Source organism: Silurus meridionalis, chromosome 5, assembly GCF_014805685.1.
Source record: "Silurus meridionalis isolate SWU-2019-XX chromosome 5, ASM1480568v1, whole genome shotgun sequence".
Taxonomy (NCBI): domain Eukaryota; kingdom Metazoa; phylum Chordata; class Actinopteri; order Siluriformes; family Siluridae; genus Silurus; species Silurus meridionalis.
Genome location: NC_060888.1, coordinates 17,366,432 through 17,388,321, shown reverse-complemented (window position 1 = coordinate 17,388,321; position 21,890 = coordinate 17,366,432). Strand labels below are relative to the sequence as shown.

Sequence of the window (21,890 nt, the reverse complement as noted above, 5' to 3'; positions counted from 1 at the left end):
AAAGAGTTTAAGCTCAGGACAGAGGTGAGGTGTTTATTTCAAACTCCAGTCCACAGGAAGAGTCTACTGGTGTGCGTGACTCTTTCACTTCTCAGCTTTAAACAACACGTAAGTTATCTCATTTATAATCTTATCAAACTGTAGGTTGAGCTGTGTTGGTCATTCTGTTAGTTTTGGTTGCTGTCACTTTTTAAGTGATCTTATTATAGTGAGAGACTTATTATTGTGGCTCACAGTGCTGTCACTAATAAGGAAATGTTTTATATTTTAGGCCTGAATATACTTTAGAAATCCAGTTAATATTCACTTTCTTAGAACTTCCACAAAAATGTCATATATATATATATATATAGTATATATGCCAAATTGTGTAATTAGATTCTATATAATTCTTTGTCTTTAGACATGTCAATGTAAAGAGCATTAAACAACCTTAAAATTACAATAAACCTGTATTTTTAAAGATTAATTGATTATGTTGGTTACATACCGGGAAGAAATTACTTTAATTGTACTTGATCTTTGACTCCTGTAGCAGATCTTTGGTGAAACTGAAAGCTGTTAGTCCACTGTAAAGAAAAATAAAGGAGATCTGATTCTAAATATAACCTACACATTAGTAATTGAAAAGGTTTTTTTTTTGTATAGGTAGTAAAGCATTCAATTTGAAAATCATAACCATTTTATTATGTAGTTTTATGAGTCAGTATTAGTAAATATTAAATGTATATTACTGTAAAAATAAATTTGTGCCTGCTGGTGTTGATGTTGGTTTTGACAAGTTTTTCTGTGTTTTCCAAAAGAACAATTTCTAAACACTAACAAACTTTCTAAAACTGCCTTAATTGTTGTTTTTTTGTTTTTTTAGAGGCCATGTCTGGTGTGAAGAACAGTGGTAAAGCAGATGGAGGAGACCATGTGGATGCCAGGAAAGCAGAAGCCACACCGTAAAACTTTTAAAAGATTATTTATATATATATATATATATATATATATATATATATATATATATATATATATATATATATATATATAGTTAACTTGTGATTAATCGCAACTTAATCACACATTTTTATCTGTTCTAAATGCACCTTAAATTAATAATTTTCAAGTTTTTAATACTCAAATTAACATGGGCATAGACAACTATGGATGCTTTATGCAAATGTATGTTTATTATTAGTATTCTACATTTCTACATAGACGGTTTTTATTGCTGAACATGTGCAATGGTGGATTTTGGTGCTTGATTTGAGACTTGGTGCATCAGTAAAACAAATGTTTGATGATTAAAAATTATTTTTCAGGGGACTTTTTTTAATATCTGAGTAAAGAAAGAATAAAACTTAATCAAAGTTGTTCTTTGGTAGTTGAATATTTATTTCATACTCTATAATTCAGTTAATCTCAGAGCAGTTCTATAGCATGTAGGTACAGGGACTGGGCAGGTCATGATAGATAAGACTTCAGCCAACTATATCATTTTAAAATAAGGATTAAAGAGCTTGGCCGTATGCTTCAGCTTATTGTCTTGTATGCTGAAGCTAGTTCAATTTAGCCACCATCCAGATGGAACTGCATGATATGAAGTATGAAATGATAGCTGTGTTTGTTCAGTTTTTTATCTGTTATAAGTCTCCAACATTCCTTGCTCCAAAACAACCATTAATCTTTCACTTCCCATTTTGACTGTGGGTGTGAGGCAGTCTGCTAACACATTCTGTTTTCCATCATACAGAAGTTTTTCTGTTAGAGCCAAAACAATTCAAATTTGGACTCCTGTGCCCACAGAATTTCCTTTCAGCCATTTGCTGTCCAGTTCTTGTTTGTGTTTTTGCGTTTTTGGTCTAGTTTGTTGCATATTCACAAAATTCACAATATTCTAAAACGATGTTCCCAAACTTTTGACAAGCACTTTATAAACATGGTTATAAATATGAATGAGCATAGTGATTATTTATTTGATGATAAATTACAAAAATATTTAGTTATTCACTGAATGTTGTGATGTTCGAGATGTACGAATTTGTAAAACTCAACTATTTAAGCAAAAATATTTAGCAAAAAGAAATTCTTGTTTTGCTGTTGTAAAATTGTACATAAAAATCAAATTTTGACCAACGTATCTTCTCACACACTTAATTTCATCTTAAGGGCAGCGACTCAAAGTAAAAGCGTGCATGGCAAAGGCAGCACATTTGCTGATTCAGATGTATACCGAATGGACTACCCTAAACTTGGGAAATGTCTTATCATCAACAACAAGAATTTTGCCAAACATACAGGTAAAAACTTGAACAGACAGCGTTTCTTTCAGATTTGTTTGCAGTAGTTAATGTCTCATATAGTTTTTATCTAATTATTTTTCTTTGGAGGCATGGCGGAACGCAATGGAACTGATGTTGATGCTGCAAACGTAATGAAAGTCTTCTGTGATCTGGGCTTCGAAGCTGTGTTCAAGAATGACCAAACTGTTTCCCAGATCACAAATCTTTTAAAATCAGGTATTATGGATGTACATTTAATATATATTACTCAACATTATTCTAAACCTAAAACACAGATGAGTCAGTTTATCATAAAATTCAACATTTATAGTGTATAAATGTTTATACAATGTATACTAAACGTGTAAAAGTATACTACAAATGTTTTTTTCCTTAAGTATCGAAAGAGGACCACAGCAAGTCGGCCATGTTTGTGTGCGTGATCCTAAGTCATGGGGATGACGGAGTGATCTACGGCACTGATGGGATCATTCAGCTGAAAGAGCTGGCTGGACTCTTTCGAGGAGATCGGTGTCTTTCACTAGTTGGCAAACCTAAACTTTTCATCATTCAGGTCTGAATTTAAATGACTTTTTAACAATACAAAAATATTTGCTAAACAGATTTGGTTTTCCCAGCTTATTCATTTGTATATTCCATTATTCATTCATTTCCGATTTAAAGTCTCCAACCAAAAATGTTTACTTATGTAGAACACATATTTTTAAATCAATATGTTAAATAATGTCTTTAGGATGACATCCTAACTATTTTCTTTTCTCAAAAAAAAAATGTGGACTAGATACAGTAGGCAATGCATGTGCACATTACTGCACAGCATTTATTTTAAAAACCTTGTCAACTACAAAGTAAGGGACAAATGATTATTAAGGGTGGCACCAATCTCTAGTTAGTCTCTGTGTGGTGTTTTGCATGCATTAGTTTCATCTGGGTGTACTCCTTCCTCATGCCCAGCCCTGAATCCATGGTGACAGTTGAATAATGCAATATATACAGTAAAAATGTTGAGTTACCTGGTGGTCTAGTGGTCGGCCCGGGTTCGATCCTCGGTCAGGGAACCAACCCCAGCCATTAGGGTTGCACAAGCAAGTGCACTCTTAGTGCCGGTCCAAGCCCGGATAAATGGGGAGGGTTGCGTTAGGAAGGGCATCCTGCGTAAAAACGTGCCAAATCAAACATGCGGATGATCCGCTGTGGCGACCCCTAATAGGAGAAGCCGAAAGAAAGTTTAAGTATACAGTAAAAATTTTGTTAAATTAATGTACAGATGTTATTTACAGGTGTTCTGTTTACAAATGGACCATTTGGATTCTATGTACAAATGTGTCAGTTATGATGGACAATGTGTAGTTATGAATATTTTAATTGTTCATGCTGAGTATAGCCTGCGGGAAAAAAATGTTTTCATGCCTGGCTGTTCTGGTGGACGGTGCTCTGTAACGCCGACCAGAAGCAACAGTTCGAAGAGAGAGTGGGCTGGGTGTGTGGTGTCCAAAGTGATTTTTTTTAGCCTTTTTCTCCACTCTGGATGAGTAAAGATCTTGGAGATTGGGCAGATGTCTGATTTGGTAGCTGAACCAAACCAGACAATTATAGATCTACACAGGACAGACTCAGTGATGGCTGAGTAGAATTGTTTCAGCAGCTCCTGTGGCAGGTTGAATGTCCTTAGTTGGCAAAGGACGTACAACCTCTGCTGGGCCTTTTTAGCAATGTAGTTAATGTTATCGTCCCACTTCAGGTCTTGGGAGATGGTGGTACCCAGAAAGTTGAATGACTCCACTGTTGTTACAGTGCTGTTCATGATGGTGAATGGGGGGAGTACTGGGGGATTTCTCCTGAAGTCCATGATCATCTCCACTGTTTGAAATTGATGAAAGACTTGCTAAAAATGATTGAATGAATAAATCAATAAAATGAAAGGCAGCTATTTATCTGTCCCTCTTCTTGCTAGCTAACCAATTCAATCCAGATGCCTACTAACCTGTGTCTAATGTATTGTTTTACAGTTTTGTTTATTCATTTGTCTCATGCAAGCAGGTCACTAAAGAAAAATAAGTATCAATCTAAGAAATATCTAAAGGAATTCTAAAAAAATTTTAACCTAAAACCATTCATTTCCCATTAATTTTTGAGGATGTTTTAGTAGCACATTTACAAACCAATGAGTCACCATGCTTTTGGTTTCCTTACTTAAGGTTTCTTGGCAGTGTCTAAATTTGTGTATTTCAGGCACAATCCACTGTTAAAATACTACAAGTCTAAACATGTGCTAGACGTAAATAAGAAATTCAGTGGCAATGGTGTTTACATTGTCACTGCATGAGAAAACCTAGTATAAGACACACAGGGATTTATGCCTTAGGCAAGAGTACTGTAGTGTTCATATGTTTAAGCAGAAAAAAAAATTTCACTAAGCATATTGTCATTTTGGTTACCAGGAGACGAACTGTAAAATTGTACAGTGTTGCACATGCTAAATACCTTCCTGTATATTTATTCAGGCTTGTCGTGGAACAGATTTGGATTCTGGCATTGAGACTGATAGTGTTAGTGATTCAGAGGGCACACAAAGGATTCCCGTTGAAGCAGATTTTTTGTATGCGTACTCTACTGCTCCAGGTAGGAAACAGGTTTTATACTTGAATGTATGCAGCTTTATAGTAGTCCATTGGTAGTTGTAAATCTGGAGTATCTTCAGTATTACCTGCACGTTCATGTCATTTTGGACGTAAATCATTTCAAAATCTTTATAGTTTCTCAATTCCTGGTCCTGTAAAAAAAAACAGATGTTGAGGGATGTCACATAGTGGTGGGGACAGATGCTAGCACAAGCTTTTTATAAAATAAAAGACAAACAAATTAAAGTTAGAAAAAGAGACATATTGAGGGAAAAAGTGGCTAAGGAAAGCTTGGAGACCCATGGTCATGTGATCATTTATAGTGAATGCTGATGAGAAGTGTCATTAAAGCCGATGATGATGATGTGACATAATGTAGAATCATTTGGTCTTTTTTTTTTGCTGAAACCGAGATTTTAGACCAAGATTCTGAAGTACACATAGTTAATTCATATGTTTTGTAACAGTTTGAATTTTTCATATTTTTTAAGCTTCTGCAGTTATTATTATTATTGTTGTTATTGTTATTACTGTTTCTATATCTACTATCATTACTACTACAGGCTTGACCAAATATTATTATTATTATTATTATTACTAAATACTTGACTATTGGCTGTTAAATATTACTACATTGGTCAATAAAAAGCTTAATGAAAAGCAAATGCTGTTAGTGTATTGTAATGTTTTTTTCTATGATATAGTGCACTTAAAATAAAAAATTGAATAAATGCATAAATATAATAATAATAATAATAATAATAACTTGTAACTAAAAAAAAGTATGGTGTTTTTTAGATCATGTTTTAATTATGCTAATGTGAACGCTTAAATCCTTGATCTGTTTAAATTGTTTGTGTATTCAAATCTGTGTGGTATAGGTCTTAATTCTAACACTCCCCTTCACAGGTTATTATGCTTGGAGAAACACAGTCAATGGATCTTGGTTCATATCCAGTCTATGTGAAATGCTTTCTAAGCACGGCAGAGAGATGGAGATTATGCAACTTATGACACGTGTCAACCGCAAGGTGGCGTTGGAGTTCCAGTCTTGTTCCTCCGTTCCTGGTTTTAATGACAAGAAACAAATACCCTGCATTGTGTCCATGCTGACCAAAGATCTGTATTTTCCAAAGTGATCATCTGAATTAAAACAAGAAAATGCCTTTAGGTTAAAAGGGAATTCATAATCTACACATTTTAACAATTCCATTTTTTTGTTCGTTTGTAAGCAGTTGACATTTGTTAAACTGTATCCTGTACAATGTAATGACATAATTTGACAACAGATATATTCACATTGGCATCTGAGGCATAAAATCTACTTTTTTTTTACTTTTACATGCATACATGCAAATCGTACGTATCATATTTTTCCACTCACTGCAAACCCTGTATGATCTACTGAAGTAAGATATGTTAACACATGTCTTTAATGTTTTCTGTTTTATTAAAAATCAGGTTTTTTAAACCTAATCAAATCATGCCTCTGATTTTCTATTCACTTCCCACGTCTTACATCTCCAATTATTTTACAATCTGTTATATTTGAGCTTCTTTCTAAAATGACACTTCTTATAGTACACTTCACTGCCTGGCTTATTCTACAACATGGCTCTTTAAATAATCACCTTTCTTAATAGTGGGAGCATTAACTATAATCAAATTTGTGCAATTTTGTGTTGCACATAAATTACATAATATATTTCTGTTTACAATTGAATTTCTTGAACAAATTGAAACAAAAAAAAACTGGCTGTGCCAGACAGCACACAGATTGTTTTTTTCCCCTCAGAATGGAAAGCAGAACTGACACATCACATCAATTTCTATTTCTCAAAACAAGTACCATTGTGCCTATTCAACTGCTTTCATTACATTTTGTTTAAAGCCTGTAGTTGATATTTGCATCTAAGACTAATATTAAATATATATTTTTTGGTAGTTGCAAGAAGTGTTAATTAAAAGGAATTGTTTATCAAAAAAAAAAAAAAAGTCATTGAGAATTTGCTTGACTGGTTTAAGAAAAAACATCTGGGTGCAGCTTTGTTCATTAGGCAGCTGGAATGCTGTACAAAAGTTCAACAAGAAAGCATAAACAAATATAAAATAGTTTTTGTTTTATAGCAGTGTTTGGCTTTATCTTCTTTTTCTTATTGACTAATAATAAAACACAATGGCATGCAATGAGATGCACGTCTTTGTACAACGAAACAAACTCCACTGGTAAAACTGCAAAATACACACACACACACACAAAAAAAAAAAAAAAAAAAAAGTGGAACCATGAAAAAAATAAATAAAGATTTTTATATTACATGATTACAGATTACATGAAATAGGGTCTGCCCTATTAAAGGTCTTGACAAAAAAAATTTTACATGGCAAGAAAGCATTTATTTTTCTATATATTCATCAGTTCCTATTTAGTCCAGACTCTTGTTAACGGTTATCTAAGGATGGTAATAATTTTCTAATAAGTTTCTATTCGGGTCAATTTCGCTTTAAGGTCCAATACTGAAAAGCGGGGAAGTGAAAATGAAAACGAGGCGCGCGCCCCGACGCGCTGCTCAGCGCCCTCTCGCGCTGCAATCACACGCGCGCGCGCGCGCGCGCTCACTCACACACACACACACACACACACACACATATATACTCGGGAGGGGATTTCCACGAAGCACGGCTTCCTCTACTTGTTTTGCTTTCGTTCTGGAATCCTAATTTGTTTTAACTTTTCGTTTTTGCGCTTCCATCCTCGTGAATTAAAAGCAGTCCGGGTGCGTTTGCGGCCACACTGCGGACTTGTTCCGAGTCGGAATTCATCTCAAATTTTGCAGGTAAATTCATTTCCGCGTTTCTTATTTATGGGGCCGATTATTTCGTGTGCTAGCTTCGTGTAGCTTCACCCCGCTGTTGTGGAGAGCGAGAGAGAAAGAGAGAGAGAGAGGCAGAGAATCGAAAGTGTTGGAGTGTTTTCATCCAGCGGGATCTGGGAATGTGTATTTTCACTTTTGAAATGACTTGACGCTCTAAAACGGATTGGTGGACGGCGGACTCGGCAGTCGTGGGGACAGTTTTGACAGTTCATGGCCAGAGCGAATTCGAGGCGGGAGACAGACAGAGTGTGTGCAGTGCTAAAACACATCTCTATTGACTTTACATTGCTGCGAAAATGCTCGTAACCGATGACACCGTAAGTCCCGATAGCATTTTTAAATAATGGTTAAAGTAGTCGTGGTTGTTCGTGGTGTAGTGTTGAATATGTGTTTGCTTTTTTGTTTTGCACTGAGATACACACGCACTGTATGTCTAGCAGTTATAGAAGGTAACAAACCTAGCCCTGTTGAGAGAAACATGACTGCGCTGTTTTTTGGTTTTTCGCTTTTTTTTATTGCCACTCTTCCTTTGCAAACCTTTTTACCTTATTATTGGATTATTACCCGTTATTCATGCCTATTTATATATACTGTACTGTACTGTACACTGATTTAAGAGCTCATATGTCTTAGTAGAGTGGAGCACGAGCTTGTCAATGAGTAACTGAATATATTGTGCTCAGCGAAATGGTTGCAAAATGGTTACTGTAGCCTGGATGTTTTAATGTATACTTTTTGCATTGGAAGGTTTGTGGGAAAAATATTTAATATTTCTTAACCGGAACTCATTAGTCACTCAAATAGCGCGTGTAATGAGCAAGAGCTTTGAGTGGAAGAGAAAGGGCTAGATCTGGTGAGCACGAGGTCAAACTCTCACCTTATTGCACAACATCTTCTCAACAATATACCCAAATGTCTAGTGTGTGAAACGAGCTGCTGTATTTCTGAATTCAAATGAAAACAGTGTATCATAGAATTATTGCTCACATCCAGAAGCATAAAGACAGCTCAGTGCCAGTGCACCTCCAGAATACAGTACAATAAACAGATCATTAACATATTTACATGATTATTTACATATTGATACTGAATATATCTTCTGTGCTGTTTAAAGAACCTACTCCTAAGCATCAAATGAGGGAGGAGTATTAGAGATTAGTGACAAGATCTTTATTTTTTAGTTTTTGCAAATGTTTTGCCATTAAGATTGATCAATTTATCAACAACTAATACAACATCTAGGCTTAGGTACCACAGGGGTTTTCTAAATCGTTTGCTTCATATAGAATCCAACTACAGATTTACTACAGATTTATTACACTGTAACTAGTAATGCTTGGGAAAAAAAATAGAATTGCTAATTGTTAAGGTTTTTCTTCCAAATGTTTGACCTGTATTGCAGAGATAGGATGCACACCTGTGAGCAAGAGATCACTGAAATTGCAAAATTCAGTGCAGCATAGGGATGACCCTTAATATTCAAATCAGTACAGAACAGTTCCAGGCAAGTTGTTTTTTCCTTACAGGTTTGTCATAGCAGACTTTACCATAAGATAAAACAAAAAGGGCAAAGTTTACGCAATTCTGCATTTTTTTTGCTGTTTCGCGTGTTTTGCACAATGTCTTGTTTTAGGATTATTCCACTAAAACACAAACAAGGCCTGTGCAATTTGCATGAAAAACAAAACACGAATTACCCTAAGGCACCCCGTGATATTGAGGTAGTTTAGGTAGGTTGCCTTCACTATTTGTGTAGGTGTGTTCTAGTGTTTCAAATACATTGTGCAAGTGCTTTACACAAGTTAGGAAACTCAAAACATTTGCTTTCCAATAAACCAGTTGGATAATGTGCAGTAAACCACTTTATGTCTGGAAAAGGGGTCAGCGTTTTAATAGCAAGATTTTTTTCCAACTTTTTCCTGGCTTTGTTTCCTGTAAATAAATGAAGGAATGTAAGTCTGTAGTAGAATTGTAGTTATCTAAGGTAGTTAAACCCCCCCCCCCCCTTCTCTCTCTCTCTCTCTCTCTCTCTCTCTCTCTCTCCCTCTCTCTGTCTTTCTTCTTTTTCTCTCTGTCCTGTTTCTCTGTTTATAGGCCATTATGCCCGTGGAGAGAATGCGTATGCGACCATGGCTGGAGGAACAGATAAACTCTTGTAAAATACCAGGACTTAAATGGGTTAATAGGGTAGGTATCTTTCAAATAGGGAAAATACCTTTGAGTCATTGATTAGAAATAATGCTGATATGAGCAATGTGATCAAAATATCTGATCATGATTTAATAATGGACCACAATGTATAAGTGTGCCAAGACATTTGCAGCAGAACATTAACGCTATCCTGTTGAACAACACGAACCTGTCACTTTTTTACTGTTATCGTGTGAAACTCTTTTAAAGTATTAATTATTTACTGATAGGTGTAGCCATATGAAAATCAAGCATGTCTATGATTATTTACCTTAAACGTATCTGATATTTGCGCCTGCACTTGATCACATAAATACACACAATAAACCTACCATGTCATAATGTTTGCATTGTGTTTTCTTTGGATTTTCCACACTTGCAGGAAAAGAAAATTTTTCAGATTCCATGGATGCATGCTGCACGGCATGGCTGGGATGTGGAGAAAGATGCCCCTCTGTTTCGAAACTGGGCCATACACACAGGTATAAACTTTTTTTCTTTCAATAACTTTGTCACTCACATAAATAGAATTATTGACTACCAGAAAAGTAAATAAAATACTCAGATATTGTTTGGACGGCATGAACATAGACCGTAATAATCAGTTATGTTTATTTTTCTGTGCCCATATTCTTTCCATTAATTAGGCAAATACCAACCAGGGGTGGACAAGCCTGACCCTAAAACATGGAAAGCAAACTTCCGTTGTGCTATGAACTCCCTTCCTGACATTGAGGAGGTGAAAGATAAAAGCAACAAAAAAGGAACAAATGCCTTTAGGGTTTACAAGATGCTCTCAGCATCTGAAAGACAATCAAAGAGAGGTTAGTATCTGTTCTATGCACCAACACAAGACAAAATTCATAACAAATTCAAAAGACATTAATAGAACTAATACTGCAAATGCATAATCTGTCATACGTAAAAAAAAAAAAAAAAAAAAATTCAGAAATTGCTTTTGTGAAGTTCTGTAAATAATATTTCCTTACCTTACTATATGTTTATTACAAGAACTAAATGTGATATACTTTATGCATTATTTTCATGTCTAATAGGAAAGAAGAGACCAGATAAGGACATAAAGGTAAAGGTAGGTGCCTGGCATTGTTATTTATTTTTGCATCACACTTAAAAAGGGCTGTCACGTGAACAGTGGCATAAGTATGTGGGTAATGTGAAAAATCACCTTTTTTTAAATATTCACATCATTTGACCAGAGAGTTACAGTGTGCAGTAAAATATGTATGTGATTGCCTGTTTAATACAAAGCCGATATATATTAAATGTTTGATTAATGTAATATATAAATCTTACACGAAGGTAAAAGTCATGTGTGTGTGTGTGTGTGTGTGTGTGTGTGTGTGTGCGTGTGTGTGTGTGTGGCAGGAGGAGCAGCAATGCCCTGTTTCCTCTGCCTGGGAGAGTACGAATGGCTCCACAAGGAGTGCAGGAGCACTAGCAGTCAAACAGGAAGCAGATCACACTATCACAGAAACAGGTAAACAAAGGACTTTGTGTGTGAGCACACACACATACACACACATGAATGAAGTTGTACACATTGCATCACCTTTTTATTACTATTATTTATTTCACTTTTATCTTTATTGTGTTTTATACTGTTTAATACAATCTAATTTTTGATGATCCTTAAGTTAAGTTTTTAAAGACAGCTTGAAGTCCCTGTGAGTTTATACAATGTTTTATCTCTAACCTATTAAAAAGGTTAATGTTACATCAATGGGATTTTCACAAATAATCATTGATAGAATTTTATTGGAAAAAAAAATAGCACAGGGAAAACAGCATGACTGACCACTTTACTGTTGCACGAAACAGTTTTGTCTGTTGTTTTAGGCTTGTTTTCAGTAGTGTGACTCACCCTTTGGTTCAAGATTCCCATTCTGATGAAAACACCACACCATTATTCCTAAATTCTTCTTCCAAAAAAAAGTAAATAAAAGAAAAATAAATCAATAAATATATATAGTTTTTATAGCAAGATGGCACATTTTTATAGCAAGATGGCATCATGGCTGTGTTTTAAATCATGGTTTGTACACTGCCCTAATAAATCTTTTTTATATATCTTTTTATATTCATTTGCATAAAGGGAGTGTTTTGCAAATCCGGTTCAAATCTGTCACTTCTGATCATCAAAGAGTCTGGCTGTACACTTTTGTATCTTCATTACCGTGTACTTTATAACATCCTCTATGTGTTTATAAGTTCTATTTTGATTAATGTTTTCCTATCAGCACAGCTCAGCTTCCCATCAGATAGGCCTAGGGGGTCAGAGTCCAGGTTGGAGAAAGCAGAACCACTAGAGCAGAGCCATTGCCTGTTTGCCTTCACTACACTATTTACAAGGAAATGCCAATTTAATTATCCATGCTACCCAGCCATTCTTACGTTAACTCTTGTGGAGCCGGAGCAAGGTTGCCTGTGTTAGCTACCAGACCAGACACTTCCTTCAAGGCGGCCCCCTCACTCCTTCAGATTCATGAATACAAACATGCACACATGCGCATCATCAGTTCCCTCTTGCCTGTTCTTCATATTTACTCTCTCTTCCTTGTTTCTCTTCCACAGAAGCTGGTAACCACAGCCCCTCCGAAGACCATCTGATCATCCCGGACGTGTGTCAGACCATCGAGGTGGTGACAGAGAACGAGGAGCAAGCTGTTAGCTCAAGCCACTCCTACCCCCTCCAGATCTCTCCAATGTCCTCATATGGAGGTTTTAAACTCTTTTTTTCTTTGTTGATTAATTTCTGCTATAATTTACCACTGTAGTAAAGCTCACTACAAACTAATCATCATTGGGATATTCATTACAAGTTTCTTCCAATCATATGGTTCATATTTCTAGATTCTTTAATTTGGAAACAGTCTTGGCTTTATATTAATTTCTGCACTGCATGGTGTATTTATTCAGTGTCCATAAGAGTTTATGTTTTATCTGGCTGTACTCTAAGCAAGGTCAGTTGTCCTCTGTTTATTGCTGCCAATCTTTGGCATAATAGTGCGGAGAGAGTTAATTTATAATCCATTCTCTCCATGTTACTTGCATTGGTGTAGCTTTTTCATTGCTGCAGCAATGTAATATATTCATTCATCCATAGACATAGATAGTATTGTTATTCATCTTTATCTGTACTGTAGTTTATGCGTATTGGAGAACACAGCTATCATATATAACTCTGTACAAACAAAGCAGGTGTCCATTTCTACTGGACTTTTCTGCTCAGACACTGCAAAGTTTAGAAGGTGGGGTTTGTGTGCTGGACACCTCATTCAGATGCAGTAGGACGGCAAAGTTCATGATGAATTCAAACAGGTTTTTTTTTTTTTTTTAATCTGCTACGTGCCACGCCCAAACAAGTTCTGGATGCCAAACACACCTTAACCGACAGCACAAAACATGCACAAATGTTTCCATATTTACTTCATTTGATCTTGGGCCTGACTTATTATTGCCTTCCAGCTGTACATCCATTCACAATTATTTTAACTGATGATTGATGTCATTAGATCCATTCATCATTTAAATAAAATAAAATGAACAAAGTAGGTTCCATTGACCATTGATTTAAACTTTATTATCAGTTTCATGGACAGTAAACAAAGAAAAAAAAAACACTGAGTTACTGTATCTTGGATGTAGTCTTTTTCAGCTGAGAAGGTGATTACTTGAGGGATGATGTTGGCTTGTTTTCAACAGAACATGACTAAGCATATCTCCATACCTGGTGTGGAAATTTGAAAGCTCTTTTTATGTAGGAAGGCAAGGAAGGGCTTTCGTTGTTCTGCTGCTCTTGTTTGGCTGCAGTAACCTGTCTTTCAGGAAAACCCTGAGTAATATATTCTCTCCACTTTTTTTTTTGTGCACAGAGAGCGATACTGACAGCGTGCAGAGTGAAGAGGACTCTAAAGAGGTATGTGCAATACTATCTCATAAAGCAAAGCAGGTGTTGGATGATTTCTTCCCAAGACTGTAGTAGTGGCATTAATCCAATAAAAACAGTAGTGGCATTAATCCAGCAAAAGTGAATCGAGTGATGGGAATAGTTTTGCAACCAAGTAAATATAGCACTGCCTCTTTAAAGTGACGTCAAGCATTGCCCAGAATCTGCTCCCTCCCTGGTGTCTGCTTCCTGTAATGCTTGCAGGCACGTGTTCGCGTGATTAGCCCCAACACTAAAAAACAGCAGTATGACATTCAAAGGACCTGATCTTTTTTTCTAGACTGTGTCCTGTCAGTTATAGTGGCAGCTGGTTCTGATGAGCCCTAAAAATGTTGAGCAGTAATGTAAAATTGTCTTATGTGTTATTTCTTATTAATAGGGATGTAGATTTACACAGTTCCCTTTATAAGGTTTAGGAAGTTGAACCACACAGTGGAGTTTCTGGAGTGTCTGTGGAGTGCAGTATGTTGCTGGCTGTGGCTCAACCTGTATTTTCAGTTCCTGTCATGCAAGGCTGAAAAGTATAGCAGAAAAAGGGACGTAGTGCGATGTCGTCATCGAAAGTAAAAAAAAAAAAAACATTTAAGAACAAGTATTAAAACCTGTAAAGTAGTATAATAAAAAATAGTTAATAGTTTAAGTACTTTTTATTTTATAGGTACAAAATAATTTTGTCCTACACCAAAACTGTTCATTATAACTGTTACCAAAATGATTGACTTCACTGCCATTAGTAGATAATCTGTAAGGGTGTTAGTGTGTAACTGGAACATGGTGTGTTAAGACTTTGGAAAGGAACATGATTCAGATTTCTAGTTTGAGTGTACTTTTGGTTTGGCAGATGTGGACTTTGCAAACTAAAGCCTCAGGTTTCAATTTATTTTGTGTCAAGTATCACTTTTACTGTTTCAGCTGAAAACTGTGTAATTCCCCTTTTGTGGTACACACATTCACTAACCAAAAGAGTGAAGCTGAATGGAGTTATCTGCCTTCCCTTACAGTCATTTCAGGGATGATTTACAAGTAGTCAGGAAGCAGGTTTACTTTTGCAGTTAGCTGCAGTGCGGAGATAGGGTCAAGCTGGCAACAATATTTACGGCAAAAACAGCTCGATCTGTAATTTATAGCGGAGGTGAACTTGGAGTTGTATGTTCTTCCTTTTTTTCTGCCGTAATTTACATGCATTGAATGAATAGTATATTTCTGCGTGTTTTCTGTGTGTGTGTGTGTGTGTGGGAGTGTAAGGATAGACAGGCGGTAGTCTGGGGTTTTTGTGCATTCCAGTGCTCAGATGAATCATGCAGAGCTTCAACGTGGCAAAAAGACTAAGAAGTAAAATGTTAACTACAACAAGCTTTTAGTATAAATAAAGTGTGCCTTTTTTGTAACGGTTGGTAATAATAAACGTGGTTTGTTTATGTTACAGGCCATTGTTAAGTACTGTATTTCAGGAAGTACTGTAATGGAACCTTGCTATTGTGTGGGGGTTTTTTTCACCAGTGAGCTGGTGATTTATTGTTGGTTTACATCTGGGTGATACAGACCAAAGATTATAAATGAAATTGCATTTGTCAGAATAACACAGGTCTACTGAGATGAGAAAACAGCAATGGAATTGCTGTTATTACTATGGACATTTTACAATTTGATGATTTTTTTTATTTTCATGTTTTATAACATGGTGTGTCTAAGGACCATATGGATCAATAAGGTCCTAAACCTGAATTATTTTCTCTTTTACAGGGCATGCGATCACTTGTATGGGGCTCTAATCAAGATGAGGCAAATCCAATGCTGGACAGCCCTGTGATGCGGACATCTTTACCCAGCATGTCCACTTTCATTACTCAGTCTAAGCCCAACTTCAGGATTACAACTGTCCAGGACACTTCGTCCACACCCTTTCACGGCCCTTACAACAGCGGGGGATCATGGACCCTCCTAAACCCACCACACGCTCCATCGCAGCCTCCAGCAACTTCCAACAAACCACCTGTCCACGAAAAACGGGCCAGTGTCATCATGAAAACATCAGACGTATCGAAATCTGTCAAAAGTTGCTGAGGAGAACCACTAATTCTTGATCCTGACTTCTTTAAAGGCTCTACTGAACTTAAATGTGGATCGAAGAGCTTAAGCCACACACTGTTGCCTCTAATTGATGATCTCACAGCTAGCAAAACTGATGATGATGGTAATGGCTGGCTCGCTGAATAGCTCATCATAGCCATGGGTGAGATAAGACATAATTCAGAGCAAAATGCAGAATTCAGTGCAGGACCCAGCCTTAAATTCAGGGAGCGGTCTAGTGTAGTGACAGACGTCAACACTGCCATCGTGCCATTGTTTCCAGCTTGTTTTGGATGTATATGTAGAGGAGTCTATAATGTCTAATCAGTGGCATTAGCTTTAGCACCTTATAGAAAAGCACTGAATGAGATTATCTGTGGCCTTCTTTCCATAGTACCATGACTATGGAGACACTTCTTTGAAAGGATTTTTTAGTTTGTGTCTCATGTCCACCAAAGAAAGCACTTTTAAAGATAACCTTTTTATATCTCGAAATCTGACATAGTCCCATATATTGTGTCTTGAGGGATTTTTCTTAAAAGGTGGATATATTTACATTTTTGCTCACTATAATCAGTTTTGATTTATGGATGTTTTTTAGTGAATGACAAAAATGGCACTTATTTTATTTAAATTTTTTTTTTCTAAGGAAAATTATATTGATATTTTTTTGCTTTCTACTGTATGCGTGAACATAAATGTACATATAAACAAATGTAATTATACAGTGCTGTGAAAAGGCATTCGCCCCTGAAGTGGTTTTCTGCATTTTTGCATATTTTAGTCGATGCCAAAGTCAGAATACAGTGCCCAAAGCATTGTAGCAAGAAGGGGTGTGGTATGGATCGAATATTCATTTCGAATTCATAAGATAAATGTGAATATACTATACCATTTACTACCAAGCAGCTATTCAAAGACTCTTCTAAATCAAGCCTTGGTGAGTCAAGGTATTGGTAGAGTTTGAGCTCACTACTATATACCCCATTGAGTACTTTCCAGTACTGTATATTTCAGCTCCAGACAGTGGAGATTCAGTCAATTCAGAGTTGCGATAACTTTCTGCAACCTCATATCTCCCAAGAGTTCTTGTGAAAAACCTGCAACATATGCACTTGCCAAAAGTATGCTGGGTCTCATCATTTTTGTACAATTTGGCCTGTTACATATGCCCCCTTCTTTTTCTCAAACCCATGGTTCATAAATCAGTCCCATGTGAAGACACATTCTGACCTGCTACAACCATAAAGGATGTATTTTTTTTTATGTGTATTTCTTGCAACGCACAGTGTCACTGGAAAAACAATACCCCTGCTCAGCATCTGTTATCCCACCTTCCCTTTGCCACTAATAACTGCAAAGTCAAATATTTTCTTTTAGAAGTTTCAAAGCTTTAGAGAAATCATATAATTTCTTCCGCTTTAACATGCATCAAACCAAGTCACTGTTTAGGTATAGGCCATTCATTTAAATCTATTATTTACAGATTTTTTATATTTCTTTTTTTTTTTTTTTTTTTTACTTTTACATGTGGACCATTCAAATGAATAATTACCTGTGTTTGGGTCATGGTTTTCCTTTTTGGTTAAGTGTTTCAGGATACAGCATTCTAAATTGCACTCATAGCTCTTACATTTTCCAGCAAACAATTCATAAATGCTGACCAGGAAAAAACTTTAATCATATGTACATAGCTCACTTTTCTAGATTTTTGCAAAAAAAAAATTTTTTTAGTGGGGGGGGGCAAACTTTTTATTATTTTTTTATAACTAACGAGATCACATCACAGGGATCTGTTAACATGGCTTTATGGTATTCAGTCATTTTTGTGGATGCTTTTTTGCAAATTAGCCAGCTATCCTAATATCACGAAATGTTCCACAACAGGCCTCGGACATTATCAAATTATTCACAAAAATATAAGCAACCAAATACTTTTTTTAATTATGCTGCCCACCAAAATACATTTACTGTTCATTCAATGTGGAAAAGAAGAAAATCTAAAAGGTGACAAAAACTTCTGCCCTTGTCTGTGACTATATGGAAGTGTGTTCATGTAACCAAATGTGTCTCTATACACATTTATGGGCTTCTAAATCCTGTGGATCATTGAATACCTAATTATATGATAAGATAATGTCATGTAAAATAAGAATTTCTTAATAATAAATATAAAAAAAACCACTGTTTCTGCATTTGAATTATATCAGGTGCTCATATATTTGAACCCATAAATAAGACATTATACTTGCAATGTCTGTTGGATTTACGTGTATGCAAACAGATGCAAACAGAGAGAAAGTGGGACAGGTAGAATGCTTGTTTGAGACAATGTGGGACATAATTCTGACACTTATTGTCATTTCAACCATACACAGTGCAGGACACAATGAAACGAAACATTTCCCCAGGACCATGATGCTATATCAAACAACAAAAGAAACACAGAACTACACAGAAATCTAAACTTACAACACAAAGTGCACATGTGCAACATTTAGTGCAAAAAAAAAGACAACAGACAAAAGACAACATGAAACAAGGAAAAACAGTAGCACTGACCAGTACATTACAGAATAGATTGTCCATATACAAATAAAAGATAAATACTGTACATGTAAACTTTTGGTTCAAACAGCAGTGTGGTTTTTTTTTGTTGTTTTTTTTGCGTTGTGTGTATCAGTCCAGTTACTTTATGTTAAGACGTCTGGTGGCTTGTGGAAAGAAACTGTTACACAGTCTGATGTGAGGGCCCGAATGCTTCTGTACCTATTTCCAGATGGCAGGAGAGCAAAGAGTATGAGGGGTGAGTGTGGTCAGTCACAATGATGGTGGCTTCACTGATGTAGCGTGTGGTGTAAATGTCAATGATGGAAAGAAGACAGACCCTGATGATCTCAGATCGACTCAGGTCCTGCAGACTGAGACGATGCAATTCCCAAACCAGAGAGGTAGTTGTGAAAAGTTGTGCCTTTCTCAGGAAGTAAAGATGCTACTGGGCTTTCCTTGTTATGGAACCAGTGTTTAGGGAGCAGGTGAGGTGAGGTTCTCCACCAGGTGAACAACAAGGAGTTTGGTGATCTCGACGATCTCCATGGGGGACCGTTGATGTTGTCAATTATGTCAATATACAGTGGGGCAAAAAAGTATTTAGTCAGCCACCAATTGTGCAAGTTTTTCCACTTATAAAGATGAGAGAGGCCTGTAATTTTCATCATAGGTACACTTCAACTATGAGGAAAAAAAATCCAGATTTTCACATTGTCTGATTTTTAAAGAATTTATTTGCAAATTATGGTGGAAAATAAGTATTTGGTCACCTACAAAAAAGCTCGATTTCTGGCTCTCACAGACCTGTAACTACTTCTTTAAGAGGCTCCTCTGTCCTCCACGTGTTACCTGTATTAATAGCACCTGTTTGATGAACACAAATGTTCACAAGCAAAATCTAGTGGAACTAGTGTGTTATAAGAACAGATTGGGATCATACAGTACTTATTACCAGGTGTTTTTTTTTTTTTTTTATGGCCATACTTGCTTAATTGTTAGACATAATAGTTATTTTAGGATTTTAAATTTTTTTTTGTATGTTACGCTTTATGACTAAACACACAAGAACACCAATCATGCAATTATTCCCCAAAGTTGCACAAAGTTGAAACCACACAGTTACATTAAATGTCTTAGTATGCTGTAGGATTATGATTGGCCCTCAGTAGAACTAAAAGACCCAAAAAGTTCCATCATTACTATGCTCCTGTACATTAAAAAAGACATGGTTTGTTGATGTTTGTGGATGACCTTGACTGACCTGTCCAGAGCCCTGGCATCAACCCCAATGTCAGCAACCCCAACCCCAGGCAGTAATACCATTGCAGCAAACATGCATGTGTGGGTTTACTGTGGTGCAGTGTGGGCAGGCAAACCCACACTAATTCAACACAGGGCCCCTGTGGCTCTATGTGGTTTTTCTTTGAACAACCTGACTGTAAGCCCACAGAAGGCCCACCTGTGTCTTAGGGTTGTCTGTGTGCAACACTACCTTAAGGTTTGCCAACATGAAGCCCACATGGGTCTCACTGGGGCCCACTCAACTTAGTGAAATGTCATGTGGGGCCAGAGTGGGCCACTAGGGCTCCACTAAAGCCCCATGGTGTAAGATAAGATTTCACACTAGTAACAGGTCTAACACATGATTGCTGGCAGTGTTCCCACATTGGTATTTGCTGGGTTTGGAATGACTTGGAACACAGACTGTGCATCACATTCTTATCTGATATCTGTGCCTGACCTCAGTAATGCTTTCGAAAATGTATGAGCCGAAGTCCCTACCACCATGCTCACACAGGTCTTTGGAATTGTGTGTTTAGCAAGCATACAGTAAGGAAAATAAGTATTTGAACACCCTGCTATTTTGCAAGTTCTCCCACTTAGAAATCATGGAGGGGTCTGAAATTGTCATCGTAGGTGCATGTCCACTGTGAGAGACATAATCTAAAAAAAAATCCAGAAATCACAATGTATGATTTTTTAATTATTTATTTGTATGATACAGCTGCAAATAAGTATTTGAACACCTTAGAAAGTCAATGTTAATATTTGGTACAGTAGCCTTTGTTTGCAATTACAGAGGTCAAACGTTTCCTGTAGTTTTTCACCAGGTTTGGCCCACTCCTCCACACAGATCTTCTCTAGATCAGTCAGGTTTCTGGCCTGTCACTGAGAAACACGGAGTTTGATCTCCCTCCAAAGATTCTCTATTGGGTTTAGGTCTGGAGACTGGCTAGGCCACGCCAGAACCTTGATATGCTTCTTACAGAGCCACTCCCTGGTAATCCTGGCTGTGTGCTTCGGGTCATTGTCATGTTGGAAGACCCAGCCTCGACCCATCTTCAATGCTCTAACTGAGGGAAGGGCCAATACATGGCCCTGGTCATCCTCTCCTTAATACAGTGCAGTCACCCTGTCCCATGTGCAGAAAAACACCCCCAAAGCATGATGCTACCACCTCCATGCTTCACAGTAGGGATGGTGTTCTTGGGATGGTACTCATCATTTTTCTTCCTCCAAACACGTTTAGTGGAATTATGACCCAAAAGTTCTATTTTGGTCTCATCTGACCACATGACTTTCTCCCATGACTCCTCTGGATCATACAAGTGGTCATTGGCAAACTTAAGATGTGCCTGGACCATGACGTCTTAGTGTATTACCAACAGTAACCTTGGAAACGGTGGTCCCAGCTCTTTTCAGGTCATTGACCAGCTCCTCCCGTGTAGTTCTGGGCTGATTTCTCACCTTCCTTAGGATCATTGAGACCCCACGAGGTGAGATCTTGCATGGAGCCCCAGTCCGAGGGAGATTGACAGTCATGTTTAGCTTCTTCCATTTTCTAATGATTGCTCCAACAGTGGACCTTTTTTTACCAAGCTGCTTGCCAATTTCCCCATAGCCCTTTCCAGCCTTGTGGAGGTGTACAATTTTGTCTCTAGTGTCTTTGGACAGCTCTTTGGTCTTGGCCATGTTAGTAGTTGGATTCTTACTGATTATATGGGGTGGACAGGTGTCTTTATGCAGCTAACGACCTCAAACAGGTGCATCTAATTTAGGATAATAAATGTAGTGGAGGTGGACATTAAAGGCAGACTAACAGGTCTTTGAGGGTCAGAATTCTAGCCGATAGACAGGTGTTCAAATACTTATTTGCAGCTGTATCATACAAATAAATAGTTTAAAAATCATATATTGTAATTTCTGGATTTTTTTTTTAGATTATGTCTCTCACAGTGGACATGCACCTACGACAATTTCAGACCCCTCCATGATTTCTAAGTGGGAGAACTTGCAAAATAGCAGGGTGTTCAAATACTTATTTTCC

General features: G+C 36.9%; 2 protein-coding genes across 3 annotated transcripts; both read left to right on the top strand.

The window, feature by feature from the left end:
• casp3b (caspase 3, apoptosis-related cysteine peptidase b) lies at nucleotides 1–6,385 on the top strand. Its single transcript, XM_046850397.1, has 7 exons — nucleotides 1–108; nucleotides 869–947; nucleotides 2,155–2,285; nucleotides 2,376–2,504; nucleotides 2,666–2,841; nucleotides 4,793–4,910; nucleotides 5,819–6,385. The coding sequence occupies exons 2-7, from the start codon at nucleotides 874–876 to the stop codon at nucleotides 6,046–6,048; spliced, it is 858 nt and encodes a 285-aa protein (XP_046706353.1). The 5' UTR covers nucleotides 1–108; nucleotides 869–873; the 3' UTR covers nucleotides 6,049–6,385.
• Nucleotides 6,386–7,541: 1,156 nt separating this feature from the next.
• irf2 (interferon regulatory factor 2) lies at nucleotides 7,542–17,184 on the top strand. Of its 2 annotated transcripts, none has more exons than XM_046849829.1 (9): nucleotides 7,542–7,746; nucleotides 9,880–9,972; nucleotides 10,358–10,457; nucleotides 10,623–10,799; nucleotides 11,031–11,065; nucleotides 11,362–11,473; nucleotides 12,568–12,714; nucleotides 13,869–13,912; nucleotides 15,686–17,184. In XM_046849829.1, the coding sequence occupies exons 2-9, from the start codon at nucleotides 9,886–9,888 to the stop codon at nucleotides 16,004–16,006; spliced, it is 1,023 nt and encodes a 340-aa protein (XP_046705785.1). In that variant the 5' UTR covers nucleotides 7,542–7,746; nucleotides 9,880–9,885; the 3' UTR covers nucleotides 16,007–17,184. The 2 variants fall into 2 exon arrangements, with proteins under 2 accessions (XP_046705785.1, XP_046705784.1); XM_046849828.1 differs by lacking the exon at nucleotides 7,542–7,746 and adding an exon at nucleotides 7,808–8,102.
• The last annotated feature ends 4,706 nt before the right edge of the window (nucleotides 17,185–21,890 follow it).